Here is a 24,550-nt window from a genome sequence, read left to right as displayed (position 1 = left end):
GCAACTATACTCAAGGGCCTCCTCCTACTCCTCCTCACCCTAGGCTTGGAGGCTCAAACAGATCTCACCCTAAAGACTGTCAGGGTCTGGCAAGGCAAGGGGCTAAGGAAGTCTTGGAGCAGCAGTATGGAGATGCACAGCAGCCCAGTCCCTGGGCAGCTTCTGAGTCGGATGGGTCACAAGCAGCTGTGGGGCTTCAGCCAAGGAGCTGTAAAATGGAGTGAAGGATCTATTTTGTGGGTGTTTGGAGAGAGGACACCTACACTAGTGTCCAGTTTGCTGCCAGATGTCCTTTAGGGTCAGCTCAAGGTTGATTCTATCCTAAGCAGATGACAATGGCTCGGGAAGATGCTGAAACACAGTCCAGAAGGTCCAATAAAGTGCCCATGTGCAAAAGCAGGGTGCTCCTAGCCCCACTGTCCTCAGTCCCTTCCCTCTAATGCCTCTGTGCTTTCCTGTGTAAGTAGCCTGGGGCTTTTCTCCAACAGACAAAATACAAGGAGAGCAGAGCTTTCCAAGGTCATCCCTAGCCTGAAGCTGCAAGCCAGCCAATCTCTGTAATCACAGCAGGAACTCCTCTGGAGATCTGAGGCAGGAAGAACTGAACCTGTGATGATGGAAGACAGACACAAGATGGCTCTGCGGCTGATTGTGTTTCATCCTGGGGACAGGAAATTCTCATACAATCAGTCTTCCTTTATCTCAGTAGCTCGAAACCTGGAGAGATTTGGCCAAACCCATTAGGATTTTCTATCCTTTCTGTGACATAGATAATCTGTACTTCTCTCTGAAAAGCTGAGAAGAAAAAAATCCTTCCACTGACCAAAGGATTTAGCCAGTGAAATAACTCAAAGCGGATCAAACTGGGCAGTCCCAATTTTGTGCATGATTAAATTCGAGATGTGCCCATTGCCAATTTTTAGTTCATGTCATCTGATAAAACTATAAGTGCTTTGAAGGATGAGCTGTTTCCTAATTGTACAATTAAATCCTCCTCTCGGCACAGCTGGCTTCTGAAACATGGACGAGGAGATTCAATTAGGGACCTGTGTCTGCAAGATGCCAAGTCTGTAACTGCTCCCTGCGGGAAGCTGGCACTAGGGGTGTCACCTTCTCACCTCAGCCCAAAGGGAAACTCAGGACAGCATCACATTTACAGCCCTAAGAAATGATGAACGCAGACAAAGCTGGTGATGGTGGGGGAGGCAGGGAAAGAATGGCCTTTACATTTGCTAGCCTGTAGGTACCATTTATCTGTGGCTCTGGAGCTGGTTCAAATGGATACAGAGAGTTGGTATTGATTTCCAGAAGTGATACAAAGATTGCAAGCACAGAGGAGCTTTTACCGATGTTTATAACAGCAATCTCAGCAGGCTGGCAGTCTAGGGACAGGTGTTCAATGACGATCCTAAGATCCGTCTGGTTGCTTGAGAGACACACCTGGGACTCTCCCTTGTGCCCACCCCAGTACCAGTTTTACTGGCTGTGTGTCCAGAACGTACATTGTATTTACTTGTTTTTCTCCACTGCTCAAGTCACACATCCCGGTTGAACCACTGTCCCTTATTTCCAAACAACAGGCACATCCTCCTCCCTGATCGCCTGTCTCTGCTCACTGAAGCTAAGTACTGTGCTACCATCTTTGGTCCTCTGCAGAGTTACCCTCCTCTGCTAGACCTTAGAAGACATTGGATGATGTCCCTAGCTTGGCAGTGACAGGGCTCTGCCTTCCTTCTGAGCTCATGTCCTTCCACTCTTGCCTCCAGCTGCTTGAGACCTTTGCAGCTGCTCCTCTTCTACCTCGAAGGTCCCCATGTCTGTCCCCTTTTCCTGGCTGAGGTCTTGGCCAACTTGCCTCTCCAGGAAGATGCCCCCTCCAGCCAGGGTTTCCCGGTTTTCTCCATTTTGAACCCTATTCTTTGCGTCTTGGTTCTTTTACTAGTTTGATGCTATGTGCTACTCTGTGTTCACTTGTTTTTTGTCTCCCCTTCACTAGCCTGGAGGTGCCACTAAAGTGGGAACCAGGTCTGTCTCCTCAGTAAGTGGTGCAGCAACTGGTATATAGCAGGTACTCAGTAAATACCAGTTCAGTGAAGGAAGGGTGCTGTGCTCTGGAGGATGACACAGCCATGTGACTAAATCCATCCTAGTGACATCTCCTTCTGCCTGCACGTAGGTAAAGGGGTTACCTGGTATCTGGTTGGCTTGCTGAAAGTGTTATTTGCTGTCAGGTTTTCAGAATTCCTCATGCCAGCTTGGTAGCGAGTCTTCTGGAACAAAGAAACGTATAAACATGTATGACGGGACTTGAATTAACAATCTCTACATTCAGGGCCTGCTCTATAGGGGACCTTCTGGAAACTGATTTGGAAGCTGCCTGGCTTCCTAGAATATTGCTCCTAGGAACTAAGTTTCTACAGGGTGGTCATGGTGACAGAATGTTGTTGGCCCACATGGTTTTGGAAGGCCTGAGTTACCTGTCCTTCCTCTAGAATACCTCAGAGGTTCTATCACACTAATAAACTCTAAGAAACTGCAGAAGAGATGGGCAGGGAACCTCAGGGCTCATTCTCTGGATACTTTATGAAAAGCTATTCCACTTCCATTTCCACTAAGATGCTCCCTTCACTGGGGCCGTGGCTTTCCAGGTAGCAGGTAGCTTGCTAAGCCCCTAGCAGTAAGCCCCTTTAAGGGATTTGGGACCCAGGAGGCTTCTGCGGGGTGGGGCTTTGTGATTGTCCCTTGCAGATGCGGCCAGGCAATGTCCATTTGCAGATCCCTGCTTGCTTAGTACCAGGGGCCACTGTCTGAATCGAACACACAAGCCCCTACCCTAACCTCTCACGGCCCTTTTTAAAAAATATTTTATTTCTTATTTTTATTTTTTGTGTGAGTGTACTGCCTGCATGTAAGTCACCCGTGTCGTGCCAGGCAATACCCTTGGAGATCAGAACAGGGCATCGAATTCCCCTGGAGCTGGAGTTACAGAAGATTGCTAGCTGCCATGTGAGTGCTTTATCGAACTTGGGTCCTCTTCAAGAGCAGTCAGTGCTCTTAACCGCTGAGCCACCTCTCCAGCTCCATCCCACTGCCTTTTCTAACCCTGTAAACCAGATACCACCTACCCTGAATTTAGAATTTAACATGCCCATTTCAAGGTCGTTTTCACAGCTTTTGGCCTTAGATTTGCAGAATTTTATGAGGCACATCTTGATTCTCATTATGAGATAATAAAAGGATTTAGGACTTGGCACTAGATTAAAAGGAGCAGGTAGAGTTCTTCCTTCGTCAAAGTAAGACAGCCAGAGTTTGGCTCGAGCAAATTTCCACTCCACGTCCGCGTCTTCCTGTGGAACAAGGGAGTCGGTGACACACCATGAAAAGGCACAACAACATTCCAGCATGGTATGAGCACAGCAGATTTAGTCTATAGCATGAGGGCAGACTTCTAGACAGGACTGGTGGGTCTGTGGATGTCTGCCCTGTTGGTGATGGTACAGGATGGGGCCTACTCTCACTGAGACCGCGTGTGTATGCATCGCCCCTAAAGCTCTTCACCTGCCCGGGGGCTCATGGTGACTGCCGCTTCCCTCCTACTCTGTCTGCTCTGTATCTTCATCAGTGTATTCCACTTGCAGCTTAAAGAACTCTCCCAGCTGCTCGGCTAGTGGATTCACTAATCGCCACAGTGTCAGTTACTTCTCACTTAAAGGAGTGTTACCCAGAAATGTATTGTGAACCTCAAAGGTGAACCTCTTAAGAACTTTGAAATTTTCTATGCCACATTGTAAAAGAAAACAAAGTGGAACAGGTGACATTAACTTCAATAATATATTTTATTGAATTGATCTGAAATGGTGACATTTCAATAAATAATTGCTATAAAAGTTATGGCTGGGGGTGTAGCTCAGTGGTATAGTGCATGCTTAGAATGTGGATTGAATCCATAGTATCACTAAAAAATTACTAACGAGATAGATTTTTTTTTCTTTGCATACTAGATTTCTGAGATCTAGTATGAATTTAATACAACATACCTCAGTTTGGACTAGCTTGATTTCAAGTGCTCCATGGTCATTGTAGTTAGTGGAGACCACACAGGACAATACAATGTATATATTAAAAGTGTAGTCTTAGTGCTCAGAGTGATGGTGGAGGAAGCTAGGAGGACCAGCGTGTAACTCAAGGGTCTGGCTTTGTGGGAGGTTCTCCAGCCACTTCCTCTTCTCTGGCAGTCGGGCTAGATTAGAAGTGAGGATTTGCTTCTCCTGACTTGGTGTCAACTCTGGAACACTGAATGGACCTGAGCCAGCAGGCCTGTTTTTTCCTATAGGTAGGCTCCCTGAGCCTATCTGTCCTAGGAGGGTAGTCTTAAGCCAGGAAACAGGGTGAGTTTTGAGGGTTTTAAAACTTAATTAACTAATTTTATTTATTTTTTGGATTTTTTTTTTTTTTTTTTTTTTTGAGACAGAGTCTCCCTGTGATCCCAGCTGGCCTGGAACTCACTATGTAGATCAGGCTCACTGAGATCTACCTGCCTCTGCCTACTGAGTGCTAGAATTAAAGGCATGGGCCACTACGTCACGCTTAAACTTTTATTTTTAATTGTACATATATTCACTCATTTAGTGATGGAATTTGGAATCAGATATATCTGGTTTCAAAGCCCCTTATTAATGATGTGACTTTAGCTATGTTTTAAGCTTGCTCATTCACTCAATGAAGGTAACAGTGTCTCCTTCATGTACTCCTTAGGTAGGTATCATGTATGTGCTTGTTTGCATAGGCAGTGGCTATACATATTACAAGGCACTGTGAGCCCAGCAAGGGTATAAGGGAGGAACCACCTCTCTGCTTTTGTTGGGGATCTATATCTGACCTGGACTACATGGAGACTTACTGCAAGGATCTTTTAGACTATAAGCTTTGTGAGGGGAGGGGTCACCCCTGGTCTCCCCATATGACAGAGGTATAACAGAGACACTGGAGATGGGAGGAAGTGGGACAGTGATAAGAATGTGGCTTCTGGAGCCTGTATGAGTTCAAATCCTAACCATGGTCCTTACTAGCTGTGCAACTATGGCAGCTGACCTTAGCTTTTCTGGGTCTCAAATATATCATCTATAAAAATAGGCATACCATAATACCTACTTCATAGAAGTTGTGAGAGTTAAAGGAATTAGTGTATAAAAGGCATTTAACAGTGGTCAGATATTGAGTAAGGCTTCAGTAATTTTTTTTTTTTTTTTTTTTTTTTGAGACAGGGTCTCCCTGTAGCCCCAGCTATCCTGGAACTTGCTATGGAGACTAGGCTGGCCTCGAACTCACAAAGATCTGCCTGCCTCTGCCTCCCAAAAGCTGGGATTAAAGGCGTGTGCCACCACGCCCGGCTTCAGTAAATATTTTTATCTCAGTAGCATGGCATAGGCCTAGCTGTCAGCTTTTAGTCATGTAGAAAATGTGTAATGAGCACCTACTCTGTGCCTGGCCCATGCTAAGGAGGAACATGTCCTGTGGAACACACAGACTGGCCAATGACATGACCAGATAAACAGCACATCAGTTTGACCTTGACCAAAAGATGTGCCAAAGCTGAGGGAGGATCTTGTGTTGGGCCTGACCTAACCTGGGGTTCAAAGGCTGCCCCATGGCTGATGTTAGAGCTGATAGTTCTCAAGCACCTTGAGTGGCAAGGCAGATTGGGGAAATGGTAGGAATGAGCTACTGGGAGAGGCACAGAGAAGTGTGAGCAACTCTTGGAGATGATGGGTAAGTAAGAGCAGGAGAGAAAGTGGTTAGTGGGTATCTCTGGGTCAACCATGTGCTTGTTACAATGTGGCAGACCACCCTGGGTGGGAAATATAAAAACCCACAGATTTTTTTCAAGCACCATTTGCTTTCTCTTACATGTGGGGAAATTGAGGCCCTGAAGAATTGGAGGACTAGTTGACAATAGTTTATTCTCATAGGTGATCAAATACATAACATGCGTCTTAAAACTATGTCACTGGTCCATCCAAATAGCGTCTCGTTTTCCAGGGAGCGGGGGTGGGTGAGGCGCCAAGGACAAGCAGCTAGGTGTCTTGATCGGCTCCCTACCTGCACTCACCTCTTCTTATTCTCTTGCACAGTCTGTGCTCCTGTAGTGCTGAGCATACCACACTGTTTACTTCTCCCTGTCTCAAACATGCTGTTCCTATAGACTGGAAACATCTTTCTGGGGGTGTATACTATAACCAGAAGAGCATCCTCTTAAAATTCATCTATTGCAGCCCTAACCCCTAGTACTTTAGGATGTGACTCTATTTGGAGACAGAACCTTTAAAGTGGTGGTTAAGGTTAAATGGGGTTACAAGGGCAGGACCCTAATCAAATAGGATTGGTAGAAGAGCCACGCAGGGACAGAGCTGCAGGGAGGCTGTCTGCAAGCCAAGGAGGGCGGCCTCACAGGGCAGCCTGATGCCATCTTCCAGCTTCTAGAACTAGGAGGAAATAAATGCCTGGTGTTTAAGCTGCACAGTCTGTGGTGTTTTTAATAAGTCACAACAATACAGAATTATTTCTTCTAATATAAGTACAGAGTGTATCGGACACATGTGAAAGTCCCTGTTTGAGTCTCCTCTATGCCTCTAACTCCTTGCCACACAGGAAGACTGTGGGCCCATCCTTTGCTGTCATTTTTCTACTCCCCACCCCTATATGTTTGTATTTGCATTATTAAGTAAATATGTAATTTTCCTGCTTGTATTTAGAGAAATGCAACTTGCATTTCTTTCATTTAGTAGTTTTGGAGAATTTTCCCATTAGTGCTATTCCAACCTGTGACTGACTTTACTGCAGTTTACTTAAACATTTTGATATTTATGACTCTTTTTCCAATTTTTTTTCCTTTTTCTTTTCTTTTTTTCTTTTTTTTTTTTTTTAAGTCTTTTTGAGATGGGGTCTCCCTGTGGCCCTACCTGGCTTGGAACTCACTAGGTAGACCAGGCCTATCTCTGCCTCCTAAGTGCTGGGATTAAAGGCACCATGCCTGACCCTCCAATTTTTTTCTTTAGTGAGAACATTCATATAAAGTTACATAGACATGGATCTAGTTCTAGACTTGGAATAGTTAGTACATTTTATTTTAAGTTATATCTTCTTTTGTTTAACTTTAGAATATGTAGAACAATGGCAGGATTTGTAGAGCATAAGGAGGTATGGATTGAAAGGAATCTCATCCCTTAGCCTCCTCCCACAACGCTACCTGTCAACAGGCAGGCAACCCCAGTGGGGTCTTCTTCTTTGTTCTTTTTCTTTTTTATTTATGTTTTAAAGTTATGTGTATATGTATGTGGGTATGTGCACATGTAAGTGCAGGGCCCAGCAGAGGGCAGAGGAGGATGTTGGATTCCATCATGGGTGCTGGGAACTGAACTCAGGTTTTCTGCAAGAGCAGTGTATGCTCTTCCCAGTGATGACCTTCTTATGGCCTCTTTCAGGAGGTTTTTCTTTCCAAATGCTTGTATAATCACAAATGAATGTACATTCCCTCTTCTTGCATTCTTCCATAGGTCACAGTGCACTGTATATATGGTTATGTGACTTGACTCTGGTTTTCACTTTACACTAACTTAGAGGTCTTCACTATCATCACACAGATAAAAATCTCCGTCTTTTCTGTGTTTTTGCTTTTTAAAAAATATTTAATTATTTTCTTTTATATGCATGAGTATATTGCCTGCATGTGTGTAAGTGCACCCACGTCATGCAATGCCCAAAGAGGTCAGAAGAGGGTGTAACTCCAGGATCTCCCTAGAACTGGAGTTACAGAAGGTTGTTAGCTGCCATGTGGGTGCTGGGAATCAAACCCCGGTCCTCTGCAAGAGCAGTCAGTGCTCTTAACCACTGAGTCATTTCTCCAGCCTGTTTGCTTTTTTATTTGAAACATGGTCTTGTATGTGGTCTAGGCAGGGCGTGAACTTTTGATCCTCCTACTTCAGCCTCTGAGTGCTAAGTGCTGAGGTTATAGGCATATACATTCATCTTTAAAAAGTATTTATTTATTATACTGTGTGTTTATGTGTGTGGATGTGCACATGCCAGGGGGCATGTGTGACAGTCAGAGGACAACTTGCAGGAGTTAGTTTTCTCCTTCCACCATGTGGGTCCTGGGGATGGAACTCAGGTCATGGGCTTGGTAACAGGTACAGCTACCTGCTGAGCTATTTCTTGCCCTGGCCACCCCTTTAAACAGAGTTGCTCAATATCCTGTCATTCAGATTAATCATAATCTAGTTAAATTGATTCCTATTAGTGCTCATTTAGGTTGTTTTTAATTTCTTCATGATCTAAACCAGACTGCAATCAATAGTTCATGGTTTGTGCATTTTATATTTTGATAAATTGCCTGTTGGTACTTCTTGCTTTCTTACAGTGCTGGGGATTGAATCTGTGGCCTTGCTAGGCAAATGTTCACCACTGAGCTACATCCTCAACTTTCTTTTTAAAAGAAAAGAATCTCCTTCCTTCCTCCTTCCTTTCCTCTCTCCCTCTTTCTTCTCCCACTGTTACTGGGAATGAAATTTAAGGCCTTGAGTGCTAGGCAAGCGCTCTCCCACGAGGCCCATTCCCAGCCCTATACTTACCTTTGGACTCTGTTATCTTTCTGGAAAAGTAGTTTTGTCTTTAAATGGTTTTCAAGCATCCCCTTTGGAAGCTCCCTGCCTCTAAATCAATTTTCCTCACTTTGCTGATGCCCTAGCCACAGAACATGGTAATCTGATTGCCTTACCTGTGTTTTTAAACATTAAAATGTATTTTTGCATGTGTGCGCACATGTGCACGATGTATGTGTGTGTGTGGGGGGGGTAAGTATGTGCTATGAGTCGCATACAGAGCTCAGAGGACAACTTTGTGGAGTTAATTCTTTCCTTTCACTTTTATGTGGGTTCTGGGGATTGAACTCAGATCGTAAGCACCTTTTCCCACTGAGGCATCTCACTGGTGCTCTAACCTGTTTTTCCCTCTAGACTATGAGATACTACTGTATTTCTAGTACTTAGCACAGGCCTGGCATATAATAATAAGCTCAGGACAAGCAGAAGGGCATGGGCTGATAGCCATTCTAATGTGCCATGGGCTACTGGTGTGATGTCTTGAGGAAACACATGTCAAAGAGAAACAATGCATGATGCTGGTTCTTTCTCTTCTCAGTTAGCCCTTTTGTGTGGTGCCCTGGAGATAGGCCATGTGGCAGACTGACAGGAAACCTCCAAAGCGGTCCAGAAAGAATGTCTGTTATTGTTCTAGCTTCATGTAAGAGATGGGCTTATGATACCATCACCCCCATTACTAAAAGCAGCAATACCGATTAGCCAAGGGAGAGAGAGCCTTGAGCTGGTCTTACCTCAATTTCCTGATAGGAGTTGTTAATCATGGCTATCAGCATGTTGAGCAGCACTACTACCATGGTAACGTTATACACACCGTAGAGAACGTAGCCGATGTTCTCGATGAATTTGTGGTCATATTTCAGCACCACCGAGATCACTTCAGATAAGCCAAATATGGACCAAAACAATGTTTTAAAACTTTCTTCAACCCTATAAGGAAACAGACAGTCCTTTCACGCAGTTTGAACCAGCTCACACTTCTTAAATGAAAGCTGCTCTTTCATTACCAGCCAGAGCCAGGCCGGGCCAGGCTGGTGGTGCCTACTTCTGAAATAATAAATATTCAGATTTCTAAGAAGGCTTGGGAAGAATCCTATATAGCAGTTTCTTATTTTTTAATTCAGTTTGTTGGGACTCCTGACTGAGATTTTTTTTGTCTTGCTGTAAATAATCAAACACCTAAAATTAAACACAGAGCAAATGTTTGCTCTTGAGTATCTATCATTAGCCTCAGAGAGTACACTGTTCCTGCAGTGGCCTCTTAAGCAGCTGTTCTCAGACTACACAGCCTGACTTGTGTCCACAGACCAAGCTGGCATCAGTGCCTGGCACTTGCACAGAGCAGCTCGTGTGAATCCCATGGTCCCCAGAGGTAGGCTCACTTTTATCTGCATTTTTACATATACGGGGCCAGTCAGATAAATGAACTCCTCCTCTAAGCGAGGGTGGACTGGTTAGACATGATGGTGGGAATGGGTGGGCAGTAATTCTCCACGTAACTACTCATATCTGGTAGAGGCACTACACAAGCTGTGAGGGCTATTCAGGGAAGGCCGGGCCTTTAGAAGGTGACTTTTTGAACCTTTGAGACTTTGAGGCCCAAGCACATTTTTCATAGTCCTAGCTTTATGGCTATGACTTAGGTTTGTTAAGTAGAATCTAATCAGAAAGTTGGACTGTGGGTGGATGGCTTAGAATATGCCTATGTATCTGAAAACGTAAAGTTCAGATCTCTAGTCTGCATCCAAATTTTCAGTGACATTACAAGAAAGGATTTTTCCTTCTTGTCTCCTAACATTTCAGATTTTCAACACTCACCCACAAATGGCCAAGATTAACTAGATCTCAAAAAAGTGCCCCTCAAACATTGATATTTAAGAAAATGTACAAAAATGCTAGTATTCTTCACTTAGGCTAAAAATCCACTCTTGACTTATGTGAATTAACAGCTCTCCTGAGTGTATGTGGGCTGTCTGTGTGTGGGGTGTGAGTTAGTTTGCATACACCACTGTTTGGCTCATTCCTTGTGCATCCTGGAGTCTGAAAAGATGATATCTGAAATGAGTCTGTATTGTTACTTGTCTTTTTTTTCCTCTTAAAGATTGATTGATTTTTTAAAATGTGTTATGTTTTGTCTGCATGTATATATGTGCACCATGTGTGTGTCTGCTATGTGCAGAGGCCAGAAGAGGGCAGCAAATCCCCTGAAACTGGAGTTAGCTGCCATGTGGGAACTGGGAACTAGTCCTCTGTAAGAGCAGCCAGTGTTCATAACGGTTGAGCCATTCCTCCAGCTCTTATTTCTTTTAAAAGTGTGAAATTATAATATTTCATTCACTTCAGCATGGGTTACAAGGGATTCAGTGGCATGTTTTGAAGTGATGGCTAAGTATGGAGCCACTGTTACAGAACTTGAGCTCTGTATGCTGTGTCCTCATACAAGATGTGGAATCCATTTTGTGTGAAAAGATGCCACTAACTGTGCAAGATTCACCATCTCCTGTTATGAAGGAAATTTTCAGTTATTCCTCAGTGGAAGAGAGAGGGGCAGACAGAGTCCCAAAGTACTGGATGAGCCCAAATCCTCTGGGAGGATCGACAGGTTACAGTCTCTTGGACAGCTGTTCCCTTCTCAGTGGGATCTGGTGAAAAGTCCAGGACACACTGTCTGAGGGAGAGCTGGGCCGTCAGCTCTGGCTCAGATCTGCGCACTTGCCCTGAGCAGTAGAAGTAGATACTCATGGCTGGAAGATGGTTTACCTAAACATGTCTTCCATCTTACCTTGGACCACCCCACAAGTCTTTGGCTGATGCTCATGAAGCCAACAATTATGGAATATATCCAGAGAAAACCTAAATTTTGGCTAAGGAAAATGGGCCCCGGTTTAGCATGTATTGTTTCTCACTATGAATTTTGCTTCAGAGCGCTCATCTATCCTTGGTTCTTTCATTCAGGCATTCTATGTTAGTGATCAGAGGGAGGCAGAGCTGGCCCATAGGCAGCAGGTGTTCTCATAAAAGTGTATTTACAATGTAATCTCTAAAGTGATGTTCCTGTTCTCTTCTACCTGACCCTAGTCAAGGACAAACATCAGTGCAGGCCCTGATCACATCCATTCTGTAGTTTAAGGATTAGCTCTGGACTTAGACTTGGCCATGATTTCGAGGAGACTAATGACAAGAAGCCTGGGTTAGCTGGGATCACCAGAGAGAAAGCTAGCAATGTAGAGGGGTAACCAACAGTGCTCGCTGGCCAGGAAAGGGTTAACCAAACTGTGCAATAATCTCTTCCAAGTTCTGGAGAGACAGAGCTCTTGTTTCCTCTTTACATGAGGCAGAAGGAGTTGAGGCAACAACATCTTCCTTTAAAGAAAAGGTAGGCTACTGGCTTCTACCAGAGGGTGGTTAGAGTCACCATTCAGGGGTTTGGGGTCTTGTATTTGTGCCCATCCCTCTTGATAGGAGCATTCGGTGTGTTAACTGAATAGACTAATTTGTTGCAGTTATTTTTGGCAGAGGGGACCTTATTGGTCGACCAATTATCTGGGCTAAGCTGTGAGTGACACAATATAGCTCACAAAATATAACTAGATACATTCCAAATGGAACTCAAGAGTTAAATGCTAAAAAAATTCATCCAAACTAGACTACAATGTGGCTGAGTATTTACTATATAGTGTGGTGTGGGGGAAGTTTCAGAAACTGTTAATGCAAAGACTGAAAGATTTGACCACATAAAATGCTTGAGTATATCAAAAACACAGTAAGCAAAATACTAACTGAGGGAAGAAAAGAATTTTAATTTGCAAATATGAGGTAGATGTATTAATTACTTTTCTTTAAAATTTTTTTTGATCTATTTTTATTTTATGTGTATGAGTAGGTTTCGCCTGCATGCATGTAAGTGCACCCATGTGGTGCAATGCCAGTGGAGGCTAGAAGAGGATGTCAGATTCCCTGGAACTGGAGTTACAGACGGTTGTTAGCCACCATGTAGGTGCTGGAAACTGAACCCAGGTCCTCTGCAAAAGTAGTCAGTGCTCTTCACCCCTGAACCATCTCTCCAGCTTCTAACTACTTTTCTTGTTGCTGTGATCAAATGCCTGACAAGAAGCAACTTACAGTGAGAAGGGTTTATTTTGGCTTGTGATTTGAGAAGGTATCATGGTTGTTGGAGCTGCTATAGCGATAGTGGCAGGAGAATGAAGCTGTTTGCTCATATCTCAGTGGATCAGGAAGCAGACAGGGTCTTAGATGGAACCCAGACTAGGCCATAACAGTGAGGCTCACCCCCAGTGATCTATTTCCTGCAATTAAAGGTCCCATAACCTCCCGAAATAGCACCATCAACTGGAGACCAAGTGTTCAAACATATGAGCTTATAGGGATATTTAAATTCAAACCATACAGCTGATAATGGATTTCTCAGGGATGGTCTCACGTAGCCCAGGCTTGCCTTGAACTGATCCTCTTGCCTCTACCTATCAAGTACTGAGATCATAGCTCTGTGCCACTACCCAGCTACAAAAAGACCTTATGAATCAATATGAAAACAATTAACATCCTAGTAGAAAGAAAAGAGTGTGTTTGTGAGGCAAACCTCAATGAAAATTTTAAGGTTGTTTTTTATTTTTTTGAGACAGGGTCTCCCTTTAGCCCGAGCTGGCCTAGAACTCACTATACAGAGCAGGCTGTCCTTGATCTCACAGAGATGCACCTGCCTCTGCCTCCCGAGTGTTGGGATTAAAGTTGTACACCACCATACCTGACAAAATTTTATGCTTTTTACCTTCAAGACCTTCATAGTTAATGTGAGATGTCATGCTGGTATTTAGTTTAATATGTGGAAGTAAATAAATGAAACTTGGTCTCACTGCCCTTAGTGGGAAAAGATTTATATTGCCTTGGCTTTGGAAGCATACTTTAACAGATCCTTAGAAAGAAGGCTGGTCTTGGAAGAAGGTCAATAAGACATCAACTGATCCCAAGGGCTTAGGCCTTGGAACTGGCCCTAGTGTCCTGTGAAGTTATGATGCTGGTTGAGTTCAGTAGTAATCGTCATCCACTACTTATTTACTGACTTACTTACTCAATTGAGACAGGGTTTCACACTGCAGCTTAGCCTTGAACTCATGGCAATCCAGGTGCCTCAGCCTCCTAAATGCTGGGATTGTAGGTTTGAGCCCTGTGCCAGGCTTATTGCCTGCAATTTGCAGGAGCCACAAAACCCAGGGCATGGGGCAGAAGGCCCATCACCAGGAGGTCTGGAACTAGCTTTCAGGAAGAAAGTATCTTGGAATTAGTTGATGCTTACTGTGAAGTCTCTTGCCTTACAAAAGCCTCGTGCCTCTCCACGTCAACTGGCTGTTAAAAGCTACATCCGAGGTTCTGGTAGCTACCAGGGCCCCTTCCTTTTCTCACCCACCTGGTTATAGAGTTTGCCAGAGAGTCCTTCAACTGTGTCAATCACAGAAGATTTCACAGAGATAGCTAGAGAAGGGCAGAGGGCCCAATATATGTCCTGGATGTGTGAATTTGAACATGTTATAAAACCTGGTAAGGTCTCAGCTTGCTCATTTGTGAAATGGACATAATGGAGCTTATTGTTCAATTGTAAGACTGAGCAACCCATGTAAAATCTACAGTAAGAATTCCCCAGACACTTGCTATTCTTTGGATTCATTTGCTTGTTTATTGAACTCTGCCAGGCACCGTAGCAGGTGATGAAGATACAGTGGTGCCAGACCAAGTGTGTTTCTGTCCTTTTGAAGATCCCAGTCTGAAGGAAATCCTGGAAGGTGAGAGAACACTGTGAGGCCTTAAGCAAGCTGCATTTGCGTGCCTCAGTCTTGGTGGTACACACAGCCCCCTCAGCTCCACAGGCTGCGCTCCAGTTGAATGAAGCTAATGATTTAGTTATTTATTGATTTTCCTGAACAAGCCTCATTTTCCTTCCTATCTGCAAAGATCATCACAGACCCTTGATTTCATGCAAATTATCTCTCTGATTTCTCCAGCCCATGCTGCCTTTTTTTTTTCTTTTTGACTTTTTGCTTACAGTGGAAGGGACTGAAGTTTACTCAGTAGGCCACCCCAGCTTGAGAAGAGATCCCAATGAAGTAAAAGAAGCAGGCGCCTGTGGGTGATGATAAATAGATGGTGATTCACCTTCTCTCCCAGGGCGGGGCGTGTGTGGGAAGGTTGGGGCTGATCTGTCTTTCAGAAAGCAGGGACAAGGTAATCAGTTCTCTACCAGGTCTGTCTCGCCTGGATAATGAGACTTTAATAACAGGTTTCCTGAAGAGGCAATGTGTACTGGCCTCAGAGAACAAACTGATCAACAAGGCTGCCTTTTTAGAGCGATTGTTATGAAAATTGTGCTCCTTCAGGATGCCAGGATTGTGTCCCTCCACCCCGCCCCCCAGCAGTTCAGTTGGTTACCTATTCAAACGTGCAGATAGCAGGCTAACATTAAACAGGAGGATCAGATCTCAGAGGGCTGTTCTTCAAGTTTGGAAGACAATAGCTGAGCCAAGCTAGAGTTCTTTTAGAGGCGATGCCTGCCTGCCATGTAAGCTGTGATGGAGGGAGGAACTCGGAATGGAGAAAGATCTTGTTGAAAGGCTGTTTCTTCAATGCCCGGATCCCAGAGCCCAAAAACAATCACTGGGCTTGGGAAAGGTGAGGGGAGATAGTCATATGTCCAAGGAAGCCTCACCTGGTCATTGCCCTCTGCACAGTCCTCTCCTCTGAATCACTACCTGGTTCTATCTAGGGCTTTACATGAGGAACTTGATTTAGAAATCCCAGGGGAAAGGAGTCTGGACTGGGGCGGGCGAAACTTATGCAGCCTAACACAAAGATGGAGCTCAAGAGAGTCGTGTGTGTTCACAAGTGAACTGTGAGTCTAGCTTCATGTTTTCACTTCCTGTTTGCTGGTCAAGTGTTCACAGCTGATGGATCCATTAGGGAGCAGGCTCTTAGACCAGTCCAACCTGGTTTGGGCTGTTAAGTTTTCAGTCAAATAATTGAGGCCCTGTAGGCCTCTTGTTTTCCTAGCCATAAAGTGGGAATATAACCATCTCTTTTTTGTTTGTTGTGAGGGCTAAGTGATTAATACAATGCTTGGGAGGTACCCAGAATACTCTCTGGTTATCAACTGCTCAGTAAGCCTTGCTCATTTTATGGGTAGTATTTGTCTTTTTCATTTCTCCTTTAACTACAATAGGTTGCAGCATCTGGGTGGAAGTCCCTAGAAGCCTGCGATTCTCAAATGCAGTCAGATCCTGCCCCTTCCCTTCAGTGGCTTTCCATATGGCTGTCAAAGTCAATCTGAGGTTTTCAGGTCATTGGGCAATTTAACTCCTCCCACCTGGAACCCCACCACACTCCAGTTTCCTGTCACACTGTCGCTTTGAGGAACGACAGTTTAAATCTTACTTCCACAGTCAGACCTAAGTTTTAGTCACTAAAAAGGTAGGCATGTCTTCCCTGGCAGAAGGCTCTGGTCAGTGTGAGAACAGATGGAGGCTTGGGGGCTGGAGAGACAGCTCAGCAGTTAAGAACTGCTCTTCCAGAGGACCTGGGTTTGAAACCCAGCACCCACATGTTGGCTAACAACCACCTGTAACCACAGTTCCACGCATCCAACATCTTCTTCTACAGGGCATTGCATGCACGTGGTGCACTTACATGCATGCAGGCAAAACAATCATACACATTAAAAAAAAAATGATGGCCTGAAGGGGTACTTGAGAATGTGTCACGAAGACATTGGCCATGGAGCATGTTTTCTTATACAATGAGGTCTCTGTCCTGAAAACTTGGTCTGGGGATGCAGCTAAGTGGCAGAGCTCTTGCCTAGTGTGTATGAGATCCTAGGTCCAATCTCCAGGGTGACAAAATAACAAGAAATCAAAACCTGTGTAGCCTTTCAATCTGATATAGAGAGTTTAAAACTTCGTGTCCTGAACAAACATGCAGAGAGCAGCTAAACAGACACTACATAATAACAATGCTTGTTGTAACAAGCTTAGCTATCCTTCTAAAATAGTTTAGGAAAAAGACAATCTTTTATCACTTTTTAAAGAGTGATGCAAAGGCAAAAAGAACCCTTTGTTTTTTGACACCTTAATGTGTTGGCTGTAGTTACTCAAACTGAGTAGAGTCCTATCACTGACCATGTGATACCCTCTTCAAGTCTCAGAACTTCTCTGTGCTTCCTGTGAAATGGGTATGATAAGCTCTCGCATGCATCCAAACACCCTGCACCTGCCCAGAATTTATAAGATGAAAGATGGAGATGATAACCTTGGAAATGTAATAAAGTATGATTTTTAAAACTCAGCCCACCGAGTTGCTGAATTAGAGACACCCATGTTTCAGCAGTGGCTGGACCCGGGAAACATCTGTCCTCTGCAAGGACCCACAGGCTGATTCCCTTCTACTCTGCCACCCTCAAGTACATTCAGCATGTACTATACCGATAAAGTGACTGCAAGCCAAGGTCCTGTGTGCCACAGGGGGATCCATTCCTGGCTTCTCATAACAGACCAGTGGTTGACACAACCCAGCTTTGGCTGCCTTACAGAACCCACAGGTAGCCAGGTCCTTGCATCCCTCCTCCTCAGCATGTCTCCTCTATCCCCTCCGGTTACCACCACAGCAGGGCCCTCGTCTCAGATCAGCCTTCTGAGCCTTCCAGCACCTGTGCTGCTGTCTCCATCATTTCTTGAACGTTTTCTACATTCCTATCTTTCCAACCAGCCTGCAAGTTCCGCGACCATGGGGACCATAGCTGCTTTTCTCTCCACTGAACTCTAGCACCAAACTCAGGCCCCACCTTTCACCCCTTCCAGTCTGCCCATCACACAGCTGCTACAACATCCTTTCTGAAGGCAGCTCTGAGTGCATCTTCCTCTTCCTCTTTTCCTTTCTTTTCTTTAGGGGATCTTTTCTTTTTTTCAGGCAGGGTCTCCTTGTAGCCCCAGCTGTCCTAGAACTCACTATGTAGACCAGGCTGGCCTTGAACTCACAAAGATCCGCCTGCCTCTGCCTTCCAAGTACTGGGATTAAAGGTGTGCACCACCACGCCTGGCTATTAGGGGATCTTTTTGAGACAGGGTCTTCCTGTAACCCCAGGCCTGGCACTTGCTATGTAGACCAGGCTAACCTCAATCTCACAGAGCTCTGCCTCTGCACCACCATGGCCAGCTTCACACCTTCCTCTTTAAAGAGACCTCAGTGGAGAGTCTAACACTATCAGGCCTTGGAGAGACCCTCACCATTGGGCCCCAAATCTTTTGCCCTCTTCCCCCAAATTCTTGACTCTCTGTAGTTCTTTAAAAATGTCATGCATGGGCTGGTGTGCCCTCCTATCTATCTCCTAGAATCTTCCATATGGCCGCCCTTGGATGAAGTCTTCCCTGACTTAGGCAGAGCCCAACACGTCACTGCTGCAGCCCAAGCATCAATTTGCAATGGGCACACAATGTCACAGGTGCTGTTTATCATCTGCCCCCAATCCCCACTTGTCTTTTTGCCCTGGGGGCAAAAGGAGTCTCTTATTAACCTCTAGGACTGCAGCATTAAACTAGAATTTGACATATAGTGGTTATTCCATAAACGTTTATTAGCTGAGTGAGCTCAGCTCAGAGGCGTTACCCAGGGAGAATCACAAGCTGCACACTGAGAGCTGAGACAAGCAGAATTACCAGGTTCTCAGCAACAATCAAAGTCGCGTATTGGATGCTATTCTTAAGGACTGAGTACACAGGAAAGCACAGAGACAGCCTCCACCTCAAAGCATACGTGCGTAGAGTTCTTACTCTTATTAATTCAGGTCAGAAAGTGGAGGATGGGTTTGAACTCACAAACAGCTGGGTTCAGATCCATTTCTTAATTCTGTGACCTTGGGCAAGCCCAGTGCCTCTCTGAGCCTGTTTCTGTAGTGGTGTTTTTCTTTCTGTAATGTGGGTTAAATGAGAGGGCCGTGATGAGCTGTTCAAGGTACGCCATTTCCTATTATTACCGCCACAAGGACTGTTTGGAGCTGGAGTACATGAGGCTCAGCTTTCAGGCTTAGACAGTCCCTGGTGGATATACATGGCAATCTGCAGGATCTTCTCCCTCTGCCCCAGTGGATGGCTGGAAGGACATGTTGCGAGTCAGTGAATCAGTGCCTTCTGCTCCCTGGGTGGGGTGGGGGTGGGGGCTATGAGTCCTTCCAGTGTAGAGTATAGCAATCAATGCCTGGTGCTCCTGGGGGTGGGGATGGGGGTATGAGTCCTTCCAATCTAGAGTGTGGAAAATTTCCATAGCTATCATGGGAAACATAAGCTTCTGATTTTGCCTAGCACTTCTAAAGTTCCTTCCATTAAAAGAATTCCTGGGGAGATGGAACACTTTTAAGAGAGACACTATTTTTGATTAGAAAAACATCACCCCAGCTATGCTATGAAGCTGTCTCCACAGCAGCCTATAGACAAGGTCAGCTTGGGTTGGTTTTTGAGGACAGAGCCCACCATTTGAGTCTCCAGTTAGGGTTAAGTGGAGAGAGCCACTTGTGACCCTGACCCCTCCTACCCGTGTATTTGTCTGGTCATAGGCTGCATAATGTCAGACCTGTCCATACTGGGGACAGCCTAGGAGGGTAGGCTGTCCTACCCATCCATGGTTGTGCAGGTACACCAATGGTGTACCAAGGGGCCTAACGCTGCAGTTCTTAGAATGTGCCTTCGGTCACCAAGCATGGCCAGATGGAGAGCACACCTTTTCTCTGTATTCTCAACCAACAGAGCTTCATCTGTGAGCCAGAGACTCGCACCTCTTTTCCTAACTCTGTAACGAGAGTGCTGGAATGACAACATTTCCATATACATAACTTCTAATCAAAATGTCTTCGCCTTTGTGGAATATGTACATTTTAGCCAAGTCAGCTATAAAAGAAATCTCCAAAAAAGTGAGTTGTGGTTCCATGACATATATAAAAATACAATATATAATATATATATATATATATATATATATCCACAACAAAAACAAAATTCCCAATATTCTAAACAGAACTTTTCTTAGTCTCTCTTTTTTTTTTGGCTTTTTGAAGCAGGGTCTCCCTGTAACCCTGACTGGCCTGGAACTTGATATGTAGCCCAGGCTGACCTTGGTCTCACAGAGATGCTACTTTTGCCTCCAGAGTGCTGGATTAAAGGCATGTGTGACCATGTCTAGCTTTTAGTCTCTCTTAAAGGAGATGTGTTTTCAGGTGAATGTCCTTCCCTTCTTTGCTCATGTCTTGGATCACTTGAGACTCTAAGAGCATAAAGTTGGTCTGAAAGTTCTCTTCCTTCCTTTTGGTCATTTGCAGTTTTTAATAGAAGAGGCTTGAAGATGAGGAGTTGCTGCTAGCAGGTGTGCTCTGCATCATGTCTGCCAGACCCCTAGTGGTGACCAGGACCTGAGCATATACACCCCTGCTTACCAACAGGACCTGTGCATATGCACCCCAGCTCACCACAAGGACCCGTGAGTATATATGCACACTGGCTAACCAACAGGACCCATACATAAGCTCCCCTACTTGGCACCAGGACCTGTGCATAACACCTTGTGTATACAGGTCCCTGCTCCTTCCCTATAAGGAGTCCTTTGTCACAAAGGTGCCTGTGTAAAACCACCCAGACCTTTGAAAGAACACTTGATTCTGAAGCAGAAGGAGGCTTTTAAGTTGGGAAACGCTCCTAGATCTGACTTTAGGACTCGGTCCTGCCGGTTCTGCAACTATTCAATGGGTTGTGCTGAACAAAACCTGCCTGCGTGTTCTGAAATGCGACCAGTAAGACACTCTATGCTCACCAAGCTCCTTGCTTTTGAAATGCAGAGCAATGAATGGCTTCCATCTCATTTGCATGGTGATCAGGTTGGAGGAGAGCCATATTTTGTATGTGTGAGCGTGTGACTGTGTATGTGTGCATACCAATGTATGTATGCATGTGAGTTTGTATGAGCACGTTCATGTGTGTTTGGGTACTTGTGTGTCTGTGTGTGCATGTACATGTATGTGGGTGCATATTCATGTGTGTTTGTCCATGTGTGTGTATGAATTTATTTCTGTGTGTGTGCAAGTCCATATGTGTGTGCATGTGGATAACCTTTGAGGTTACTCATTAGGAGCCATCTTCCTCTGAAGCGCCTGTAATTAGATGCTAAGAAGCCCCACGTTTTGCCACCTCCCCGGGGTGATTCTGGTGCGGTTTGAGGATCACTGATCTCAGTTCAGGCTGTTCACACTGAGTGTTTATTCTCACTTGGCAATCAATTAGTTCAACTCCTCCATTTTCTTCTGGCCCCTCTCTGAGGTCTGCTAGATGGAGGAAATGGTAATGTGGAGGAGGGGTGAGAGGTCCCGTTTCTGGAACTGGAGGGCTCTGGGAATTAGGGCAGGGTTTGGCTGAGGTTTGGAGGCTGCAGTCAGTCCATAAGAAAGCCTCATTGGCCCTTTCTTTCCATTTGTCTCAGAATGTCTCTTCTACATTTCCTGTTAGGACAGCACCGAACTTGGTCAGATTCAGTTAGGACTAACTGGCTTTTGTGAGCTGGCCTGGGACCTCAACTTAGGGTGAGCTCCTGTGAGAAAGCTCATGTAGGATCCTAACAGATGCCTTTAGACTCAACTTCTGAGCAGCTGTTGGGAGTCTGGTTTCCCCCTGAACATGGCAGATGTAGAGTTAGGGGTCAGGTTCAATAGTGAAGGCCAAGAGATTCCTACAGTGTATTTGAACCTCAAATCCTGTAGGAGTAAAGGATTTTAACTCTTTAGAAGAAGAGGAGAGGAGCCTTGTCTTAGCCTACAGATTCAGAATTCTACCTAGAGGCCACTACCTTGTGGGTGGGCAGAGGGAGGACCTAGCTAGGTGGACGGCCCGGGGTGACTGAGGCAGACACATACCTGTGTGGGGGTCTTCTGCCTTCATTGCCAGCACAGTGACACTCTATACAGTCTTGAGTCCCCTAAGGCACCAGTCTCGTTCATTCTTTTTTAGCCTTTTTTAAAAATTACCAAAGACATCTCTTGGGGGTAACACTCCTCACAGAGCAGTCAAAAGGCAAAAGATAGCATTTACAAAAATCCATTCTTTCCTCTTTCTATTTCACTGCTCCATTGACTTTTCCCATTCAATCAAATCCATTTATAGCCACACATCCCAGTGACGGTGTGGCTACTGCTGAGTGGGTGCCTCACTGGCACCTCAGCCAGCACATTCAGAGCAAATTTACTCCAGGGTGATTCAAGCTTATTCCGTTCCTTCAATAGGTGTTGGGATATCATAAAATACTCTGCCTGAATGAATAATGCACTTGTCCTGGGCCAGTGTTTCAACTAGTCCACTGCTCAGAGAGGGTCCCACGGCACCAAATCAGTACCCACAACCATCATCACCACTGCGATTACTGAAGGCTTGGTGCACTGCACGGCAACTACTTCTTTTGGATCCTAACAACAATCCTTCCAGGTTGACCTGCTTAGTACCTCTTCTGTCAGAAATGCAGAAATCAAGGCCCTGGGAATTCAGCACTTGCCCGAGACCACATAGCAAATCAGACGTAATGATCGAATGAAAATCTAGTCTTTCTGACCGCCAAGGTGCTGATGCTCTAACAGAGCCTGCAACACTGGGCTTTCATGTACCTTAGCACTGGGCTTGCACTACTCTGTGGACCCTGTAGCCTCTGGGGGTTCTGGGCAGCTGGGCAGGGCAGTGTAGCCTGTAGCAGAATGGAAATCAAGGCACGTCCTAGTCCTTAGATACAAGATTCTTCCCTTGACACGCCAGGAAGTCTTTCACCTTCTTGGTCCCAGCTGCTGCGCTTGTGGTGTAGGCCTGACTCTCAAGTGCCTGGCAGGAGACTGATGAAGGTAAGAAGTGCTGGAACTGGTGGTTCTGGGGAAAGGCCTAGGCTGGAAACGCTATGTCCAGGCACTTTACGCAAACCACCTCACCCACCTGTGAAGGGGCTTATGAATACGGTGAGAAGTCCTGTTTCCATTTTTACAGATGAGGACATAGAGCCTAGATACATCTAGTGACTTGGCTGAAAGATCATCAGCCAGCAAGAGCCTGTCAGGGTGCAAATATGGCTGTGCTATACCCTTTTACTGGGCCCAGCTTAGTGCTACTGGTGGCCTCCAGGCAATGCCCATCATCCCTCACAGAGAGGAGGAGTTCGGGTCTTTGTGGACCCCATGAGTTCTGTATCCCCTTGGGATACATGCTCCTCATGCTCGCCTCCCTTCCTGGGCCTTCTCCATAGCTGCAGAGGCACCGGAAGCTGCAGATCTTGCTTGGTGACCATCCAGGCATAGATAACTACTGTCCTGTGCTTCCAGCAAGCCATCTCCCATCCCACACAGATGCGAATGTGGCTTCCCCAGGGCTACCCTGGAAGTGTAGGAGAGGTAATGAATCTGACTCATGAGAAACAGCAGATGGGAAAGATCTGACTGGTAAATTCTCTCTCTCCCTGTCATAGGCTATTCTGAGCTGTGACGCTTCCTGTCTCCTTGGACAGCTCTGTCATGCCCAGGCCGTTTGTTAGGGTAGCAATCCTCATTTGCCTTCTCCGTGCCTGGCTTCACACACTTCCTGGACTTCACACACAATTGGACTATATTCTCCTGATCTAATCGTGTGCAAATTTTGTACAGGTTCTGTTTTCTGAGTAATATAGGTTAACTGTCTTACTGTAATATTATCATAATGATAATAATAAATCCCTCCATGTGTTGCATGTTTACTGTGCTATACCATCTCATCAAATCCCCACACTATCTTTGTAAAGTGGGTATTATCATTATCATCATCTCTATTTTAAAAATAAAGAAATGGACAGGTGTGGTGGCACATGCATTTAATCTTAGCAGACCTTTGTGAGTGGGAGGTAAACCTGGTCTACATAACAAATTCCAGGCCAGCCAAGTCTGCATGGTGAGACCCTGTTTCAAAAAACAAAATGAAACAAAACAAAACAAAACAAAACAAAAAAAGAGGAAAAAAAGACACCGAGTCAAAGAACCTAGTGCTCGTGGGCACACAGCATGCAAGGGACAAAGCTCTTTTGTTCTTTTAATTTTAGAACCTGAAATTTTAATCACCAAGACTAAAACTGATATTAACCTTGAGAAATACCAAGGAAACCTGAGGTCTGCAAGAAACTACCTGCAAGAGACTCCCAAGGATTCCCGGGAAGCCCAGAGAGGCCCTCCGAGAGCCGATACTCACGTTGTAAACGCTGGGTTGTACTTCGCACCTCTGTAGTAGGAGTACAGGTTGAACATTCCAATCATGAAGGCCACAAACACCATGATGAAAATGACCATGAACTTGAAGATATCTTTCACAGTTCTCCCCAGGGAGATCTGCAAGGGCCCGAAACTCTCATTGGCCGGCAGGATGTAGGCAATACGAGAGAAGCTCAGCACGACTGCTATCGCATACAGCCCTTCTGAGATGATCTGAGGGTCTGAAGGCCACCACTTGTCCCTGGCTGAAAGAACAGTCTGGGTTATGCACTGGAGGGAAGGAGGGCAGGATCTTCTCTGGAAGAGGAACCAATTAGGCATCTTTATTATTTTTCCCGTGTGTACCTGTGTGTGTCTGTGTGAGTGATTGCCATGCGTGTGTGGTGCCTGTGAGGGTTAGAAGAAGGCATCGAATCCCATGGGGCTGGAGTTACAGGCTGTTGTGAGCCACCCGAGACAGGTACTGGAAACCAAACTCAGGTCCTCTAGAAGAGAGCAAATGCTCCTAACCTTTGAGCCAACTCTCCATCTCCAGTTAGGCATTGTTCTCTCAGAACACAAGTCACCATCTTTGTCCTTAGGTTAGTCCCAACACACA

General features: G+C 45.2%; 1 protein-coding gene across 3 annotated transcripts in view; it reads right to left on the bottom strand.

Annotated features, from left to right (window-relative positions):
• Positions 1-24,550, bottom strand: part of Trpc7 (transient receptor potential cation channel subfamily C member 7) — a 140,035-nt gene that overhangs the window by 5,728 nt on the left and 109,757 nt on the right. For all 3 annotated transcript variants that reach the window (XM_008831821.1, XM_008831824.1, XM_008831825.1), the window contains 4 exons: positions 23,933-24,197; positions 9,389-9,584; positions 3,126-3,347; positions 2,190-2,270 (listed from right to left, as the gene is read on the bottom strand). In XM_008831821.1, the coding sequence (XP_008830043.1) occupies positions 2,190-2,270; positions 3,126-3,347; positions 9,389-9,584; positions 23,933-24,197 (764 nt within the window). The remainder of the gene's footprint in view (positions 1-2,189; positions 2,271-3,125; positions 3,348-9,388; positions 9,585-23,932; positions 24,198-24,550) is intronic.

This window comes from Nannospalax galili, unplaced genomic scaffold (genome assembly GCF_000622305.1).
Source record: "Nannospalax galili isolate Female #2095 unplaced genomic scaffold, S.galili_v1.0 scaffold735, whole genome shotgun sequence".
Taxonomy (NCBI): Eukaryota; Metazoa; Chordata; class Mammalia; order Rodentia; family Spalacidae; genus Nannospalax; species Nannospalax galili.
The sequence above is the reverse complement of the archived record's forward strand: the minus strand, read 5'-3'. Positions and strand labels throughout refer to the sequence as shown.